The sequence below is a fragment of the Astyanax mexicanus genome, chromosome 20, assembly GCF_023375975.1.
Source record: "Astyanax mexicanus isolate ESR-SI-001 chromosome 20, AstMex3_surface, whole genome shotgun sequence".
NCBI lineage: Eukaryota > Metazoa > Chordata > Actinopteri > Characiformes > Acestrorhamphidae > Astyanax > Astyanax mexicanus.
In genome coordinates this window covers 23,197,541-23,215,982 of record NC_064427.1, presented here as the reverse complement: position 1 = coordinate 23,215,982, position 18,442 = coordinate 23,197,541, and the positions used below count along the sequence as shown (strand labels likewise).

The following is an 18,442-nucleotide window of genomic DNA, read 5'->3' as shown; positions in this document are numbered from 1 at the left end:
GTGTTCTAGAAATCAGGTCAGTACTAATAATATATGCAATATATATATTTTTATCTTCATTAGTGCTCTGAGAAGCAAAAAGATCACTGAATTTAGTTGGATTTTTTTCTCAAGCACTAACCAGTCACATCAGCATTTTGTAAATGAGATCATATGGTTGCACATTTACACTCTGTCCTATGATTCACTCACAATGTCCAGTATTTGTCTTTTTAAGGAAATTCATTCATGAGTTAAAGTGAAGGAAAAAGTGCTGTAAGAAACTTCTTTAAAGTTTGTGTCTCTGACACACACAAGTCACTATAGAGTCTTTTCAACTTGTTGGAAATGCTGGTTTCTAATTTGTATTGTTCCTAAAATGCCGTACAGTCTTTCCCACCAGGCTTTAAGGGTTTTGTATTGTGTGTTTGGGTGTGTGTGTGTGTAGATGCACTGGCCACAGTCATGTCTGATTCACACCAGCTGAATCAGTGAGATCTTTTTGTAGTTTGTGTCATTTACAGATACACTTGGGAAAGACTTGAGTAATTAAAATTTAAGTGTGAATCCACTTAAACACACCCATACACATTCATCCACTTTATCTGTTTTTTTTTCTAAGCCCTGTTTTTCTGGCAGACTCAAAGCATCTTAGAATGAGTTATAACATATTTGATTTAGTTTGATTTGTAACATTTATCTAATGCAAGAAAATTACTCTTGACTTTTCTATTGAATTAACCTAAATTAGTTCTTGAACTATATTGTAATAATGCAATTTTGTTCAACGTGAACGTTTAGGAATGTCAGTAGTTGTGAATTATTATTCAGCACTACATAATGTGGTCATAATAAAAGTACATAGAAAAAATTGTCACACTGTTTGATTTTTGGAGGATTTTGGAAGATAGCTTAACACTTTTAAAGGAGAGCCCTATTACTATTTCTGTTACGTCAGCCCACAGAGATGCAGGCTAGCTAGCATTGTGCTAAGTGATTGCATAGAGGAAAAGGAACATCCTGCCAACCTATTAAGAGCAATGTTATTTGTAATTATTTCTATATTGCTGATAATAGTCTCTCTTCACATATATCATATTCCAAGATGACAATGTCAGGATTCATGGGGCTGGAATTGTGAAAGAGTGATTCAGGAAGCATGAGATCATCATTTTCGCACATGTATTCTTCACCACAGAGTCCAGACCTTAACCTCATTGAGAATCTTTGGGATGTGCTGGGGAAGACTTTGTGCAGTGGTCAGACTTTACCATGATTAATGCTGCAAGATCTTGGTGAAAAATTAATGCAACACTGGATTGAAATAAATCTTGTGACATTGCAGAAGCTTATCCAAACACCATAGAAATATTAGTACGTGTGTCCCTTTTTTTGGCTAAGCAGTGTATTTTACTATGTGTACATAATGTAATTGTCGTGACAAATATAACCATATTTTCATTGTTTTTATCACAACTGATGATGCTCTATTGTTGTCTAACAAACACATGCCTGCATGTGATGAGTGACATGTGTTTGTTTGTTTGTTTGTTTGTTTTTATGTGTATGCGTCTGTCAAATGGAGGTAATGCATACTGTACACTACACTACACTACACTACACTACATGATAATGCTGCATGAGGAGTGCACGTGGTGGCAGCATCCCACTCGCAATACAATAAACCCGCTTACATAAAGGCATTAAAGGCATCTGACAGAAGACACGACACACGAGCCATCAGTGATGTGTTAATACACATCACTCTAAACATATGCACTCATCCCACATGTGTGTCTGACGATTAAAGCCTGTATTCAGGACTGCTGCTGAGAGGAATTATACAGAGTAGACATGTGATGTGACCTTTTAGTCGTCCAGGCTTGTAAAAATCATGCTTTGCTGTTATTTATGATATTACAAGATTTCACTCTCTAATCCACTGGAGTTCACTTTTCCATTTTGAGGACATTGCGCGCCCTGTGACGTAAGGTTATGGATATTTTGGGTTTGTGTTTACTAAAGCTGCAAAAAAAAGCCTCTTTTCCTGAAAGATGCATTTAGAGCCTTATGAGACTTTCTTCAAAGAACTGCAGCTTTACAGTCTGTGTTAGGAGATCTGTCGCTCATACTGTGATATTACTGCTAAAGCTGTTTTTGAGGTATTTGATATATATTTTGCGAATCGGTCATCTTTGCTGATAAAGGTGGCTAATGTGTCAAAATGTAGCTTATGAAATGTCTGTTTGGGCTGTCATAAATAACTAAATTCTATTTTTTCTACTAACAAAATGTTCTTTCTTAATAGCATCAATGCATTCAGTTAGATTAGCTTTTCTACTAAGGTCGATCCATTTGTAGGAGAGACACAACTGCCTATCATGTGCATAAAAGCTATAGGCCAAGGATGGAACTTTGAGGTATCCTACATGTAAAATGTACCATAACATACTGTTTCGTATAGGCAACTAACGTTTTTCAATTAGATAATAGGGCTTCAACTAATGATTATTTTGGTATTAGACTAATCTGGCGATTATTTTTCTGATTAGTTGATTAGACAATTAGTCAACGTTTATCCAACAATCCATTCCCTCCATCTCTGCTTGCTGTGAGTACAGCTCCTGTTCCTAGCTTCAAAATAATAGAAACAGCTGAAAATGGGATTTTAATGTCGGACAAATGTCCAAAACACTGCCCTTTAAATGTGGAAAATGCGATATTTAGTAAGAAAATATGTAGTACACTGTGTTTGGGCACTTTTTTAAAAGCAGGCCAATTAACGATAAGTCGACAATGAACATTTGGAGTCGACAAATTTTTATAATCGACATTGTTGATTATATCAACTAATCGTTGAATCCTTACTAGATAAATAGGATTTAAAAAAAACTGTCTAGTGCACTCTCTGATATACCAACCCATTCCCTAAGCCTCTTCATTTGTATATTGTGTTCCACTGTATCAAACAATGCACTTAAGTCTAAGAGTACCAAAGAAGCTACAATACCTCCCCTCAAAGTGCATGTAAAACTATTTTTAAAGCTCTCACAAAGGCTGTTATTGTGTCCTGCTTCTTGTGCAACCCTGCCTGGAACTTTTTTAATAATGTTGTTAGATTCTGAGGCATGAAAAGTTAATCAGCAATCACTTTCTCCAAAAAATTAAATCTCAATAAGTATGAAAAGTATGCCAGACATATACTAATTTTCTTAATTAATCATTGTGTATTTTGGGCGTAATGTGAAATAAACCAATTAGCGTGTCGCATTCTATTACTTTTAAGAACCAGGTGAGCTCTGACATTGGCACATAGGCATGTGCTATGGGTTTGTGCACTGCTGCGTGTCCACATGTACATAACAAGCAGGGGTGTACTCTTGTTGGGGATATCAGCACCTGTCCTGTGTTGTCTATTCACTGCCAAGATAGCAATGAATGTCTGATAATTGATTGTTGTCTAGGTTGTTTTCAGTCAGTGGCACTCCTGTGTTTTCTGATAGCAATATGGCAGAAACTTACATGAACACGCCTCATTTCCAGATCAACACACCCACCAGCATAGATATATTCACAAGCACTGTTGCTATTTTTACGTCGTAGGCTGAAGGCGTTAAAATTGTCTGTTGCCGGGGTGGTAAGATAGGGCTCATAGACTGTATATCTATGGTCTAATTATGAAATCTGCTTCCTTTGCATTGACCCAGAACTAGTCTAAACTTGCCTTTTATCTTGCTGGTGTGTATCTCCCTCAGTCTGATTTGCATGGTGAGTTCAAGTCGTGACTTGAGTCGGTTTCTGGCTCTGCGCCTTTTCCAAACACTGCTACATAACCTGCTGAACATTTAGCCCTTTGTGGAATGCAGTATTTTGTTTGATATGTTTAACTCTTCATATTAAGCATTTTCTGATTGGTATAAAGTGGTTTTCTGTGAATGATTATTCAGGTAATTCCACTTAGTTTAGTCAGGAGTTCTCCTAACTCTAGGTGGGTCAACAATTAAAACATCTATACTGTTTTAGAACAGTATTGTATTGTGTATTCATTGTGTAAAACATAATATACAGCTCTGGAAAAAAGACAACTTAATGATGATGTTTTTCCTTGATTTTACCCAATTTAAAAGCTCTGAAATATAATAAAAAGGAAGATTGATGATCAAGCTATCAAACCAAGCTGAACTGCTTGGATTTTTGCACCAGTAGGGGCATAATGTTATCCAAAAGCAGTGTGTAAGACTGGTGGAGGACAACATGTCAAGATGCATGAAAACTGTGATTTTAAAAAACAGGGTTATTCCACCAAATATTGATTTCTGAACTTTATGAATATGAACTTGTTTTCTTTGCATTATTTATGGTCTGAAAGCTCAATCTTTTGTTATTTTAGCCATTTCTCATTTTCTGCAAATAAATGCTTTAAATGACAATATTTTTATTTGGAATTTGGGGGAAATATCTGTAGTTTATAGAATAAAACAACAATGTTCATTTTACTCAAATATATACCTATAAATAGCAAAATCAGAGAAACTGATTCAGAAACTAAAGTGATCTAATTTTTTCCAGAGCTGTACACATAATAGTCTCATACATCAATTTATACATATTTTTAAACCCCTACTGAAAAAAATACTCACTGTAGTACGTTATGTAAGAATGTAACTGATTTTATTTTGTTTGTTTGTTTGTATTAGAATATTACACTGATCCCACTGGTTTATCATGGGACAGATGCTGTACAGTAACAGCAGTTGAGCCCTCACATATTCACAAAGGAGGATTTACTGCCTTTATGTTACAGAGGCTAGATCAGAATCAATTATAATGTAATAGTCATATTGTAAAAGCAATATTCAAAGTGAGTGAATGGAAAGTGCTCACACACACAAACAGATTGAACAGCTTAATGGCAAACACAGTAAATTGACATCAGCTTACAGACAATAGTGAGAATTACTGTGTATCTATTTTTATTAATCTTATGAAAGCAGCCGTGTCCTTTTTTTCCCAAAACTCTAAATATTTATTTTTTATATATTTTTCATAGTTACAAAAGTAGTAATTTATAAGTAGGGGTGTAAAAAAAAGAATATAGCGATATTTCATGGTATTTTTGCGATTTTTGCGAATTTAATTTTTTTTATCAGATTTGTGACAGAAGTTAATTTTCCGGAATGTCATGATACTAATAATGGCCTCCAAATATCTCCATATATCCAGGATTAAAGTAAAATAAATGATACTGGACAGATATAATCTGTCTCTAGTAGATATATAATGGGACAGTGTGATTTTTTTTCTTTAGCTAAAAACAGAAAAAAGTGGTACCCTGATGTGATAATTAGGGGTATATTTCAGGGTATAATATTGTTCACCATATTGAAAAATGTTGGCGATATTATTGTGTAAAATATGATATGGCACACCCCTAATAAGAAGTTGCAGTATGAATTCTAATTCGTGAGCTGTGAGCAATCTAAAAGAAGAGAGCTGTAGCACAAAAGAAGTAAAGAAACTAGGTCAAAAATCACCTAAGGCTCAGATATTACAACCAACCACAAACAAGAATTCACACTTTGCGAGGTGCAGTCTAGATCAGGAGCCTTCTTAACTAAGACAAGTCAAACAAAGCCCCCCCAGACCCTCCCAGTTCTATTGTATTGTTTCCGGTCGAGCTGTAGAGCACAAGCCGTTTCCTCTAATCATCCCTGAAAAAGTAGGTGGAGAGAGAGAGAGAGACTTCCACTCTTTTAATAGAACCATTTAATCTGCTTAGCATTCCAGGACTTAATGTTAGCAAAAAAAAGCATTATGAGGGTGGCATGCAATCAACCCACAAGAACCACTGCAAATTAGCACTATAATGAGCCGACCCATAATGTGCAAAGTGTAGTTAGCTAAATAATCTGAAAGTCCTTATGCGTCATGCAGCATTTTGCCACTACTAAAATATATTAAAGACTAATTGTAAAGAAAACCCCCCAGAGAAAGCCATAGTAAATCACATGTGAAATTTACACAGTGAATAGCAGAGAGCCTTTTGCTAAACAAACTAATGCTAAAGCTAAGTTAGCTCAGCTAATATTACTATGCTAGCCCTGTACAGCTCGTAGCTTTCAGCTCGACAACAACCAGATGTTGGATGGAATAAACTGTGACCATTTTTGTCCAAATAACTTTGGACAAGGAGAGAATTCTTAATATTCTGTTAATGAAAATGGCATTAACACTACTATTAATATTTAATTAATTAATTAATTAATTCATATTACTACTGCAAATAATATTAATAATTATTCTTATTGATATGTTTTGAGGCTGCAACTTGATCTCTAAATCATACCTGCAATAACAGGTTATGGTTTCAAAAATCAGTACAGATGTTTGAATATATAGGATGCGACTAAGGGAGAAGAATGTTAACATATATCAGCAATAGTAATAGTAATAATAGTACTAGTAATAGTAATAGTAACCCATACCATGCAATATAATATATTGCTATATGCAGATATATATAAGAGACCCCTTTAGTTTCTTTGATTTTGCTATTTATAAATGCATGTTTAATTAAAATAAACATTGTTGTTTTATTCTAAACACTATAGACAACATTTCTCCCAAATTCCAAATAAACATATACTCATTTAGGGCATTTATTTGCTAAACTCTTGATTATATTCCAGAGGTTTTTAACTTGGTAAAGTCAAAGAAATGCATCATTATTAAGTGGTGTCTTGTTTCTTTTCTAGAGCTGTACATAATATATACTAAAAGCAATTGTGTCAGTAGCATCTGAGTGAAAGAAAATTGTACTTTTTTGCTATCATAATAATAACAGTGGGATCTAACAGAGTACAACACTGCTATTGTCTGACATCAGTCTTTTATTAATAATTACATTAATGTGATACAGTACAGTATATGTGCAAAATATTGTGATGCGATACTTCAGTATGTCAGTATTTTCTTACAAGCCTAATCTGCAATAGCAATATAACAATATTAGAGAATATAACTATTAATACCTGCATTTTCAAAAGTAATATAAAGATAAGATAACAGTCGTGTGTTCTTACAGTATATTATTCCTCTTGTTTTTAGCTTGAGGGTAGTTTTTTATTTTTTATTTTTTTCCCCCTCTATCTCTCCCCAGACAAATTACAATACGCCGAGTGCATTCCCAAGCAGAGATTGCATTTGTTACCTAACAGGGTATAAATAGGGAGCTGGGGGGCTGGGAAGGTGGGGGGTGGCTGTCATTTAGTATGGCTTTGCTTGTTTTGTGCCTGGTGTAGTAGCACAGGGATTTCTGTCCTGGCGATTTTTGACAGTGCAACAATCTCCCGTTCTCATGGCCTCTCCCGGCCGGAGCTGTAATCCAGACGTGCAAGCTGCTGGACTATAATTTCGTCTGGTCGCACGCGCATCATGGGTCTGCTCACCCAATGCGTCCATCTACGGGACTCTGAGAGCCTCAGGGGGGAGTATATAGTATAAATAGTTTCAAAAGTGTAAATAATGTAAATAGCCTCCTGGGTAGTGGACCACTCAGCAGACTGAGTGGTCATTTCTTTTTATTTTATTTTTTTTTGGAGGGGGTGGGATTATTGGTGTGCACATTCGTGTGTATGTTGTACATATAAATAGATTTTTCTTTTGCTTTTTTCTTTTAGAGAAAGAGAGAGAGTAGGAGCATGCTAATGGTCGCAGGGCTAAGCTTACAGCGGGGGGATTACAGGGGCATGGGGCGGGAGAGCGTACATGATCTGTCAGAGCTTAGTGCCACAATTATCCCCCCCCCTCACAGCAGCGTTTTCATTAGTGTAATGTTCAGAGATCTCCAGAATTATGTAAGAGTGACGTGCCATCAGCCTGCCCAACGTGGTGCTTCTGTATGTGCCTGTGTGTGTCTCTCTCTCTCTCTCTCTCTCGTGCTTTCTTTCTCTGTGTGTCTCTCTCTTTTCCCCCGCCTCTCTTTCCACGAGGAGAACAAAATGGGCATCTGTCAGACTCCAAAGAGCGGGAGAGAGAGAAAAAGAGAGAGAGAAAAATAGGGAGAGAGCAAGAGCAAGCCCCCCCCCCGTCAGTGACAGAGGCAAAATTTTCACACGGCGGCATTTTGCACAGGACAGGATGCTTCCAGGCACACGAGACAGTGGCAGGAGCCAGGGCACAGCAGGGTGTTCTGTATCCCACCATCAGTGATGGGGTCTATAGGTGTATGTAGTAGTAGTAGTAGTAATAGTAGTAGTAGTAGTGTGTGTGTAGTGTGTAGTATGCACTGTGTGTAGTGCACCTGTTCCGGTCAGGCGAGGGGTGAAGTACAACCACGTGCCTTCAGCAGTGGTGGCGGCGGCGGCGGCACAGAGGGGACTAAGCGAGAGGTCTGAACATGAAGTACAAGAAGTTCATCACCATCATGCAAGCAGCCATTGGGGTCGCGCCCCTCAACAAAAGAGAGCTGATGCCCCCTGGCAGGAAACTATGGAGGCCCTCTGGGTGAGTGAGGGAGTGAAGGGAGGCGAGGAGGAGGTGGGATGAAGAGGGCAACAGTGGTTCAACTGGGGAGTTCAGTTTGTAAAGGAGTATAGTAGTTGATGTGACAATTGTTTGGAGATAGACATGCTGGGTTTTTAATGCAAAAGCTTGGAAGAAGCTGGGCTCAGATGCTTCTTTGTAATGAGGAAACCTTGAATTGGTCATGTGTTTGCATTAGGGGTGTAACGGTAAATTTTTGGTACGTTTTCGGTAAATTTGGTGGAAAGAATAAAGAGGCTGGGCATTCTGTATAGCCTCACCTTTATTAACTTCATAATAATAATGAATCTTCATTATAACCATGTTTTGTTTTTTGGGATAAAATGTTGTAACAGGGCTTGAGCACTTTTTTATTAAATGCTTAAAACCAGGGTTCTGTACCACTGTCATCATGAGAGACTCCGTCTTTAAGATCTTGTTGGAACAAACAAAGAGTGAGCATGATTGTAGCGCTTTATTAAGAACAAAAACAACAGCATTACTTTTAACTGCTTAAATTCGAAATATTTTTCCTAAGTTTATTACTGCATGCATTTCAGTGTTTGAGTTCTTTTTAAGAAATTAGCATTAGATTGTTAAAAGTATGAGAGAGAGAGAGAGAGAGAGAGAGAAAGAGTGTCTCAGAGAGAGAGACAGTACGAGCGCCTAACCCTGCATTCACACTGGAAGGCATCAGGCAACCATTAGTTTTCTATGGCAGGGCACCTGCGGTGTGAGGACAGTTTGAATGATCTGAGGTTCTTCACTCGCTCTCTACTTTTGTGCTCCAGCTTCCTGTTAGAGCTAAACTTCTCAGCGCAGGCTGTAGGTAGTCAGTAGGGAGCAACAGTGCTACAGCGACACTTTTCAGGTTATGTTTGTTGGTTACACAAGTCTCCTATAGACTGCCTGTTCACCGTGTATTTTGCATGAGTTTCCTGGAACTGAACCGTGAACCCCTGTACTGTGAGGGTCTGTAAAGAATACACATACGGTTACACCCCTAGTTTGCATTGCATTACACTACATTGATGTCCTCCAAAACATCACACTTGTGCATCATGTTGTAAAGGAGAATAGTGGTGTGTCAGCTGCACGTTTATAGTGCAATGGTTTGGATGAAGCTTGGCTCAGATGCTTCTCAGTAAAACCTTGACTTGACCTGTGTTTGCATTTCATTACGCTACGTTGATGTTCATTAGATTTCACACTAGTGCATCAATTTGTTAAGGAGTATAGTGGTTGGTGTGTCAACTATTGGAGATAGATATGCTGCGTTTTCAATGCAATGGCTTGGATGAAGCTTGGCTTGAATGCTGCTTGGTAAAACCCCTCACATTTTTGTCAATATTTAATAATATCTTATATCTTTTCATGGGAAAACACTGAAGATATGACTCTTTGATTCAATGTAGAGTAGCCAGTGTACAGCTTGTGTGTACAGCTCCCGTATCTGGTATCATGTGACTTGTTGGAGTTATTGGTCTCAGGTGTGAATGAGGAGCAGGTGTGTTAAATTTTGGCACCTCATGGCGAAGAACTCTCTGCTAGGAAAGGGACTGATACTATTTCTGTTATTTAACACAAACATTGATTGGATTTCACAGCAATATCTGCTGTCATGATGTTTACGACTGTATTGCATCAACTGAACTCTCGTAAAGATCAGAGTGCTCACAGATAAAGGCAGTTGCGTGTCATCAGCAGTGCGGCCAGGCATGCGAAATATCCTCTGAATAGGATTGAGGAAGTGATGTCACTCGGTAATCATTCCATGAAGTCCAGTTTTGTGTTTACAGTGGTGACTCGTTCATTGGTCAGTGCACACGCCGTCTATTACTCCCACAGAACAGTGCATTACGTTCCCTTACTGTGAGGAAGTGTGAGCTGGACATATGGTGAAAGATCAGAGTGAGGTCAACCTGCTTTTATACTATATTATATATATATATTCTGTGATTCAGTATATCTGTACATTGCAGTGTGTAGGAGTTTACCAGGCATACACTGATAGTGCTGTTGGGTAGACCGATCCAAAGTGCTATTTCTGGCTCTGTGCTCAGGTGTATGGTCTAAAGAAAAGGAGTGGGGGGAAACTGTATTTCAGGAAATCTCAAAGCAGAATCTTATCTTTAAGCTGTTAAACAAACTTAAGTTTGTCTCACAGTCAGTCTCACACTGACCCCAGTCAACCTACTCTAGGTGCTTTTCAGAATGTACCTGTTCAATGTTTTTATTATTTTTTTCCACATTGTAAATTAATAGTGAAGTAATCCAGATTATGAAGGAACAAATAAAGAATCATGTAGTCACTTAAAAGTGTTAAAAAAACAAAATGTGAAGCATTTAGGTGCTCTGGTGTGCTTTTAAATTGCGGTTTCTGAGGCTGGTAATTTAATGAACATTCTGACAATTTAATTTTGTTCAAAAATAGAAGTTGCTTCTTGATGTAATTATATAATAATTGTAAAGTAATTATATACAAACTCTTGTCATTAAATATACAGTATACAAAAAATATATATATATATTTTTTATTTTTATGTTTTCTTTTGTTTTGAACACCTTTCTCTAACTTGTGGATGAGAACTAAGACCCTGTTTTTAATTGTGGTGTCTGGCAATTTTTAATAAAAAAATATATAATTTTTTCCTGTGCAACAGAGATAGCCCTGGCTCTTTCCACGTTTAAACTACATCTAAACATTTAAATGCCTTTTAAATCATAATCAGCTGTTTTTTTATTGTTTTTAGAGATGGAGGAACACCCCCCCCACATTTTTGTAAATATTTTATTATATCTTCATTATATATTCGTGGGACAAGACAGAAGATATGAAACTTTAATACAGTGTAAAGTAGTCAGTTTACAGCTTGTTTATACATTTCTAATAGCTGAATACACACCCATTATTGTCTAAACCACTGTCAACAAAATTGATCACACCCCTAAGTGAAAATGGCCACATTGTGCCCAATTAACCATTTTCCCTCCATGGTGTCATGTGACCTTTTTGAGTTACAAGGTCTCAAGTGTGAATGGGAAGTTAACAGGAGTGTTACATTTTGGCAGCTAGTGGCAAAGAACTCTCTGAGGATCTAAAAAAGAATTGTTGGTGTAGGATATAAGAAGACCTTCAACTCAATTTTCTCTCATTTATTTAATGCAGGGATCAGACCGGTACAGACGTCTTCAAGTTCTATCTGACCAAAGAAGCCCAGTATTTGTGTCTTCGTCGACTCTCCACTCCAAACTACATAACCATCATAAAGGTAAATATATGTGTTTTAAGATACAGCTGTGTGTTAATGCCTCCGGTAGTCTGCCAATTGAAACATCATTCCAGTTTGTTTTCTTAGGGTGTTTTTACACCTTCACTTTGTAGTCTGGTTACAACAGAATCTGGTTTGTTTGCACTCTTGGTTTGATTCATTTTTGGTTTATGTTTCTGTTTTGTCATCTTTTATGAGCACATGAAAGAACTGTGGTTCTATAATTACCAACTGCATACTTGTATATCCTCCTTTCACCCTGTTCTTCAATGGTCAGCACCCTAACAAGACCACTACAGTGGGGTGCTCTCTGGTGGTCCTGAGGGGTCCTGATCATTTGAAGTACTGGCAGAAAGGAGGATAATACTAAAGTATGCAGAGAAATAGATAAAGGACTACAGACATTACTGTAATTTTACAACTACAAAATGCCTTATATGATCAGTGGAACTAAAAAAACGACAGTGAATGTAGAAACAAGAAGGTGGACTGTCTGTTAATAATTAAAAAGGTCAAAATGAGCGAGTAGTGATTCTTTAGGTGTAGAGAAGCAGCAATCAGGTACTATTAACCTAATTAAGTAACATTCTATTGTATTATGAAATTGATTTTTTTTTATTTTTATCATTGTTGTCCAGTACTGGTGTTTACTTCAGTTAAATTTCACCTTTAAAAAAATCCTTGAAGTTTCTTTAATGGTTCTTTATTAAAGGCAGTGATTTTATTTGTAGAACCATGATGGGCTTTGCAGTGACTGCACTTGATACTTCCTAAAATGAGTTTGGTTGACTGACCTTCATTTCTTAGTCAAGTTTTCAGTTGAGTAGTTCTTGACATAATATGGATTAGAACATTACTCTAATAGAGCTATTCACTGATCACCAACTCTACCTCTTCACTACTTTACAACTGATGCTCTCAAAAACATTAATGCCAACCCTACACCTAACGATTTTCAAGTGATTTCACTGTCGCAGCCAAAGTTCCAGAGTCGGTATAAAATCACGAGAGTCTTGTTAGAGTCGAGCTGCAGTCGAGTCACGGTCGCGTCATCTCGATCGTTCAGTGTAAGGTGGTTCGGATTGAAAGTTTTAGTCAGTCGTGATCGCATCTGGGCATCTGGTTTATTATTATAGCAATATAATATTTTATTAGTTTATTATCAAGCAAATAGTGACGAGAACAATGTCACCAACCAATAGGAAAGCTAATATGTACAGCCTTTCAAACACAGGTAGCACTTTAAAGTCATTATATATGAGGAAATTTTATTTTACACTACTTGGTCTAATTGGGCAGTGTTATTTTTGATACAAACATGTTAAATAATAATTAATTACAGAAATTCTATCTAAAACAAAAAGCAAATGTATAACTGTGTAGTAAAACTGTGATTCTTTGCTATACAAAGTTGTAGCAAAAAAATGGTGGTAAAGAAACTTATAATTAGAGCTGAACACAAAATGTATTCTATTACAAAATTTTAAGAACTAACAGTGTGGCAGAAAAATAAACTGCTGATATTGAAGAAAGCTACATATTATTTGTAATATGTACTTAAAATGTAATATGTATTGTATTGTATGTATGTCTGTATGTCTGTATGTCTGTATATATGTCTGTATGTCTGTATGTATGTATGTATGTAAACTCCACCAGAAGCATGGTGGGGAAATAATCTCAGAAAGAATCTAGTTGCAGTCTAATGAGTAAAAAGTCTGTGACTAATTTTAGATTTGAGTGGGTGTTAGACATCAGTCTATTTTAAAGTCTTATCAATGTCATGTAGTATATGGACAGCATAAGAGGACAAGCCATTCAAATAATTAACTCTTAACGAGGCACAGCTGTTAACTGAAAGCCTGAATTCCAGGTGACTCTACCTCATAAAGCTGACTGAGAAAATCCAAATCCACCATCTAAGTTACTTGTCATCCAAATAAAAAACATGTTTTTTACTAAATAATTCCATGTTTTTTTTTCATAGTTTGGATGACTTTAGCATTAATCCACAACGCAGAAAAAAAATTAAATGATGAAAAAAGAGTTTAGGGTGTGCAAACTTTGGTCTGGTTCTGTAACGTTAACTGAAATTCAAGAGACTGAGTGGATGTTTTGAGCTTTATTGTGCCCCTTTTGCCCCCTTTCTTTAAAGGGGATTATGTGTGAACGGGTCACTGCTGCTGGGCTTCTCCTCCCACGTGGAGATGAAAAGTCCATTTTACTGAATCTGCAGACTTACTGCACATTATCTTTATATGAGTAGTACAGGCGTTTTTTAACTTGTATTAATCAACATGTCGCGACAATAAACGAACAATAAGCGACTATAAGCTCTAAACACAGTTTAAAATAAGTTTAGCTGTTTTTACAATGTGCGCACCCCCCTGGCCGCAGTGGTACAGGCGGGATTTAAACTACAGTAGCCAAACAATAGCGCTTATGGAGCTCCAGTATCAGCCCAACTGTAGCTGTTAGCAGTGCTGCTATGTTTAATGTTTGAGATGTTTAAATAGAAATTAATAAATTAAGAAGAAATACACAGATATAAGTGTTTATATATAAAAGTTTCCTACATATTAATTAACACTGTAAGATGCCTGTGCTGGAGGAGAGGAGGCTGTTTTTGAGCAGAAGGAGGAATGAATACTGCCGTGTGAGTATTGTTAGAAATTAATTGAATAGTTTTTAATAGTTTCTAATTGTATAAATCCCAGGGAAAAACGGTATAATCTAGCTAATATGGTTCAACCTCCGTTATATAGCTCTATAAATATGATTATACATAGCTGAATAACTATAAGATTTTTCACCTGCCAACAGCAACTGTAGCTGTTAACCTAGGTTAGTAATGGTTGACTAACTATGTGATGTTTGTGTTTAGAAATGTTTATAAACTTAGATTTTACTATTAAACTCTCATTTCATACATCTTCTATAAGTTATTTACTTGTTGTAGCATATCGTCGCTGTCCAAGAAAAAACAAGTAACACGTTATCTCCAAATCATCAACTTTTAGGAGAGAAATAAAACATTTATAATAAAAGTCAATGTAAAAAAAAAAAGTTTATTTCAGGTAATTTTGGAGAATTTGTATTTGTCCATTTACTAAGAAATTTTGACACAGTTAAGAGTTTGTTTGTTCAAATTATATAGTAAACTAAACATAGACAAAAAAAAATAAAGATACTTGTTTTTCATTGGACAGCAACAATATCTATATAATTTACTCTTAGTTTACATGGAATTTTATTCCCTATATTTAATTTTTACTACTAAAACTCCAGTTACAGATATCAAAAATACCTTTTTACTAGAAGACATTGTTATACCAGAAAATTAACCTTGCAAGTCAGACTAGTAAAAAACGTAATTTTAGGTTTTAAAGAGTGAGTTAGTAAGTACACTAGTTAGTATTTTGTTTTATATCTGTAACTGGAGTTTTACTAGTAAATATAGAGGTTGAAATTTCTTGTAAATCATGGGTCCTATAGATAGTCCTATATCTATGCCATTACCAGATAAATTCTACAGCTTTTTATCTTAAACTGTGACAAAAGTGTTTTTATGTTGTTATTATTAAGTCTTTCACCTTTTTTACTTATTTTTGCGTTATCAGAGTAAACGTTATTATATGTTAGCGGTTGTTCCCAATACTGCCAGCAGAGGGCACAAGGACTCCGTTATTTTTTCCCTATATTGCACACTGTTTTTTAATTTATTTTATTACAGTTTTGTTCCTCTATATCCATTTTTAGGGGTAAATCTTGCTGGACACAGGTGCTTTCATTGCTCAGTTAGGCAGACATTAGCTATAATCTGTGGAAAAATGCTTTGCTGAAGGAACTAACACCACTACAGCACTTGAGCACTTTTGTGTAAATTCACTATGGAACCCAAATAGTTTCAAATATTGTTGATCACTTGTCCTTTTACTAAATTCCTGCCTTGTAAAGCTGCCTAGCGGCCGTGTCGGTAAAAGTTCTGGTTTCAAAACTACTTAAAAAAATAGAAGTAATGTAAGGGGAAAAATGTCATTAAGAACAAAGGTTACTTTGTCATTCTAAAGCCCTATCGGGACGGTTTAGTTTCTCAGGGGGTCCTGGGGTAGTTTTCTCTTTTATGAGGGTCCTCTGTGATTTTATTCACGTCCGGAACGACCAGGTATGTGTTTTTCAGGCCAAATTACCTACGTTTTTTTACTGAACTCTGTCTGCATCCACATCTCTGAGTTTTGTCTCCTTGCGTTTAATAAAATAGCTATTTGTCCACTGCCACACACCGTAATTACATTTTAGGCGCGTTTCCACAGAGATCCATGTAAACACAACACAATGGAGGAGCTACTGAACGCAATGTAATGTAACCTAGAAAGACAAAAAACTCACTGGTCCTCCTGCTTTTTCAATTGCAGTCCGGATGCAGGAGTTTTATCACTGAGTAGAAGTGTGAAATATTTTTCACAGATGTCCCGGATATGGCTTTATTTTATTTATTTTATTTTTGTTCAGTCATGGCTCTTAAAGTCCACCTCACCGCAGCTCCAGCTTGAAGTTCGTGATGCTTCTAATGCTCCTCGTTTGTTTTCCATTAGACAGATTAAGCAGACTTCCCAGGAATCATCCTCCCATGAGAGCAGCTCAGAAGTGCCCAAGTCATTTTCATGTTCTCGGGTTCCTTTAAGCCCAAGTGAATCTGCATTCTTGCGTAATACTCAGGAGTGCAGGCTGGCAGCATCTGCAGGGGTGAGCTGCTGCTCCTGCCTGCCGCTCACAGGCTCTGTGGTCTCGGATCAGACAGTGAAATATTAACGTTAGACCTGCTGCTCCTCACTGCGCTCTCTCTTCAGCGCTGATAAAAACTGCACAGGTCGAGCCACTTACTGAAATCCACAAGGGCTTCAGTCTGCCTGTAATATCTGAGCATGTCTTGTCTTGTCTCGGCTCATCTACAATTCAGTTTTAGTTCAGGGTTACTCCTGCCAGGTGATCTCTGTCTCCTGAAGAAGCTCAGATGCTCTCTCGAGAGAGAGCTCTAAATGCTCTGAGAGGTTTGAGGAATACATAAGATGAGATGTGATTAAGAATATATGGCTGGTTATTATATAACTGAGTTATAATCATGCTCTAGTGAACTTGTTCCCGTGCCAAATTTTTAATTTGCGACCTTTTTTTTTTAGCTAGAGTTAGGCAATATTATGATATTTTATTATATATTGATTAGGGGTATATTGACATTATTTAATGCTATTTTCTTGGCGATATAACAATACACTGGATTAAAAAATAATTTTAAGGATTATATTACTGCATTCGATATAATATGGCACACCCCTATCTGAGATATAAAAAAATACAAACTTTGAGATTTGTAACAGAAGTCAATGTTGCAGAATGTCATGATGCTAATAATGTATTTAAATATATCCATATATCCAGGATGAAAGTAAAATAAATTATACTGGACAGATATAATCTGTCTCTAGTAGATATGTAATGGGAAATGAGAACAGTGTGAATTTTTCTTTTGCTAAAAACAGCAAAAAAAATAGTACCCTAATGTGATAATTATGGGTGGCCGATTATATCGTTCACAACATTCAAAAATGTTGGCGATATTACGATATGGCACTCTCCTAATATTGAATCATTTATTTATTGTAAAGACAAAATTCTATTTTAAGCATATCAAGTATCATCAGTGCTTGATCCAACTGTATATTTTATTGGATGATGTGCAAATATTCGATAAATAAAATTTAATAAAAAAAAAAAAAAAACACTGTTTTGAATAGCAGTTTTTTTTTTTATCTGCCACTGCTGATACGTTTTGTCCGCACAAATTTCACAACTAGATCCTATCATGGTACTGCTCTGGAGTTTACTGAGCTCCTGATAGCGACCCATTCTTTCACTAATGTAGAAATAGTCTGCATGACTCTAGATGCTGCTTTTATACACCTGCGGACATGGAAGTGATTGGAAAACCTAAATTCAATGATTTGAATGGGCGAACAAATACGTTTGGTAATATAATGTATATTGTGATATATAAATTTTGGGCAGCCCTGTTTGCAGCTAAGCACCAATAGAGGCAGAACAACACCAGGCTAATACTGCTGTAATTTGACTCCTCAGATTAGAAATTCTGGTGTCTAATCTGTTAGGAACATCTGCCAGAGTGCTGCACTTCTTACTGAACGGCTGGTAGGAACGCATTGAATCAAAGTGTGGGTAAACCTTAAACGCCAGTCTGCCGATGCCCAGTTGTATAAGAGTAGAATGATGGTTGACTTATATAAATCAACCATGATTGTGTGTAAAATGTGTTAATATTCAAATGATATCCAGTTACAGTTCATTTTTGATGGATGCTATTTTTTTTTATTTACATTTTGATAGTTTGCTTTGGTTTACAATACTATATGCATTCTCAAACGTTATGATGCCTTCAGTATAAAACCAAATGTCTTCTTTTTCCTTTTTTTTGTAACATCATTCTGATAATCCCCATGGTTACCCCGGTGATGAGGAGTGGGTCTGGCTTCAATATCCTTTAATCTTTCTGAGATAAGATGCGGAGCTTTGTTAGCGAGACACTGAGGATCAGAATAGCGATAATGGCTGCTGCTGCTGCTGTGGTGCAGATTTAAGTGATGTGTCATGGT

The 18,442-nt window shown here is 36.5% G+C and overlaps 1 protein-coding gene across 3 annotated transcripts in view; it reads left to right on the top strand.

Annotated features, from left to right (window-relative positions):
• Window positions 1-18,442, top strand: part of tjp2a (tight junction protein 2a (zona occludens 2)) — a 44,529-nt gene that overhangs the window by 1,762 nt on the left and 24,325 nt on the right. Inside the window, exons 1-2 of one of the 3 annotated variants that reach the window (XM_007255015.4) lie at window positions 8,128-8,484; window positions 11,672-11,774. In XM_007255015.4, the coding sequence (XP_007255077.3) occupies window positions 8,378-8,484; window positions 11,672-11,774 (210 nt within the window). In that variant the 5' untranslated portion in view covers window positions 8,128-8,377. Of the gene's footprint in view, window positions 1-8,127; window positions 8,485-11,671; window positions 11,775-14,229; window positions 14,431-18,442 lie in introns of those variants that run through there. The other 2 variants (XM_007255016.4, XM_015607285.3) reach the window with 2 other exon arrangements.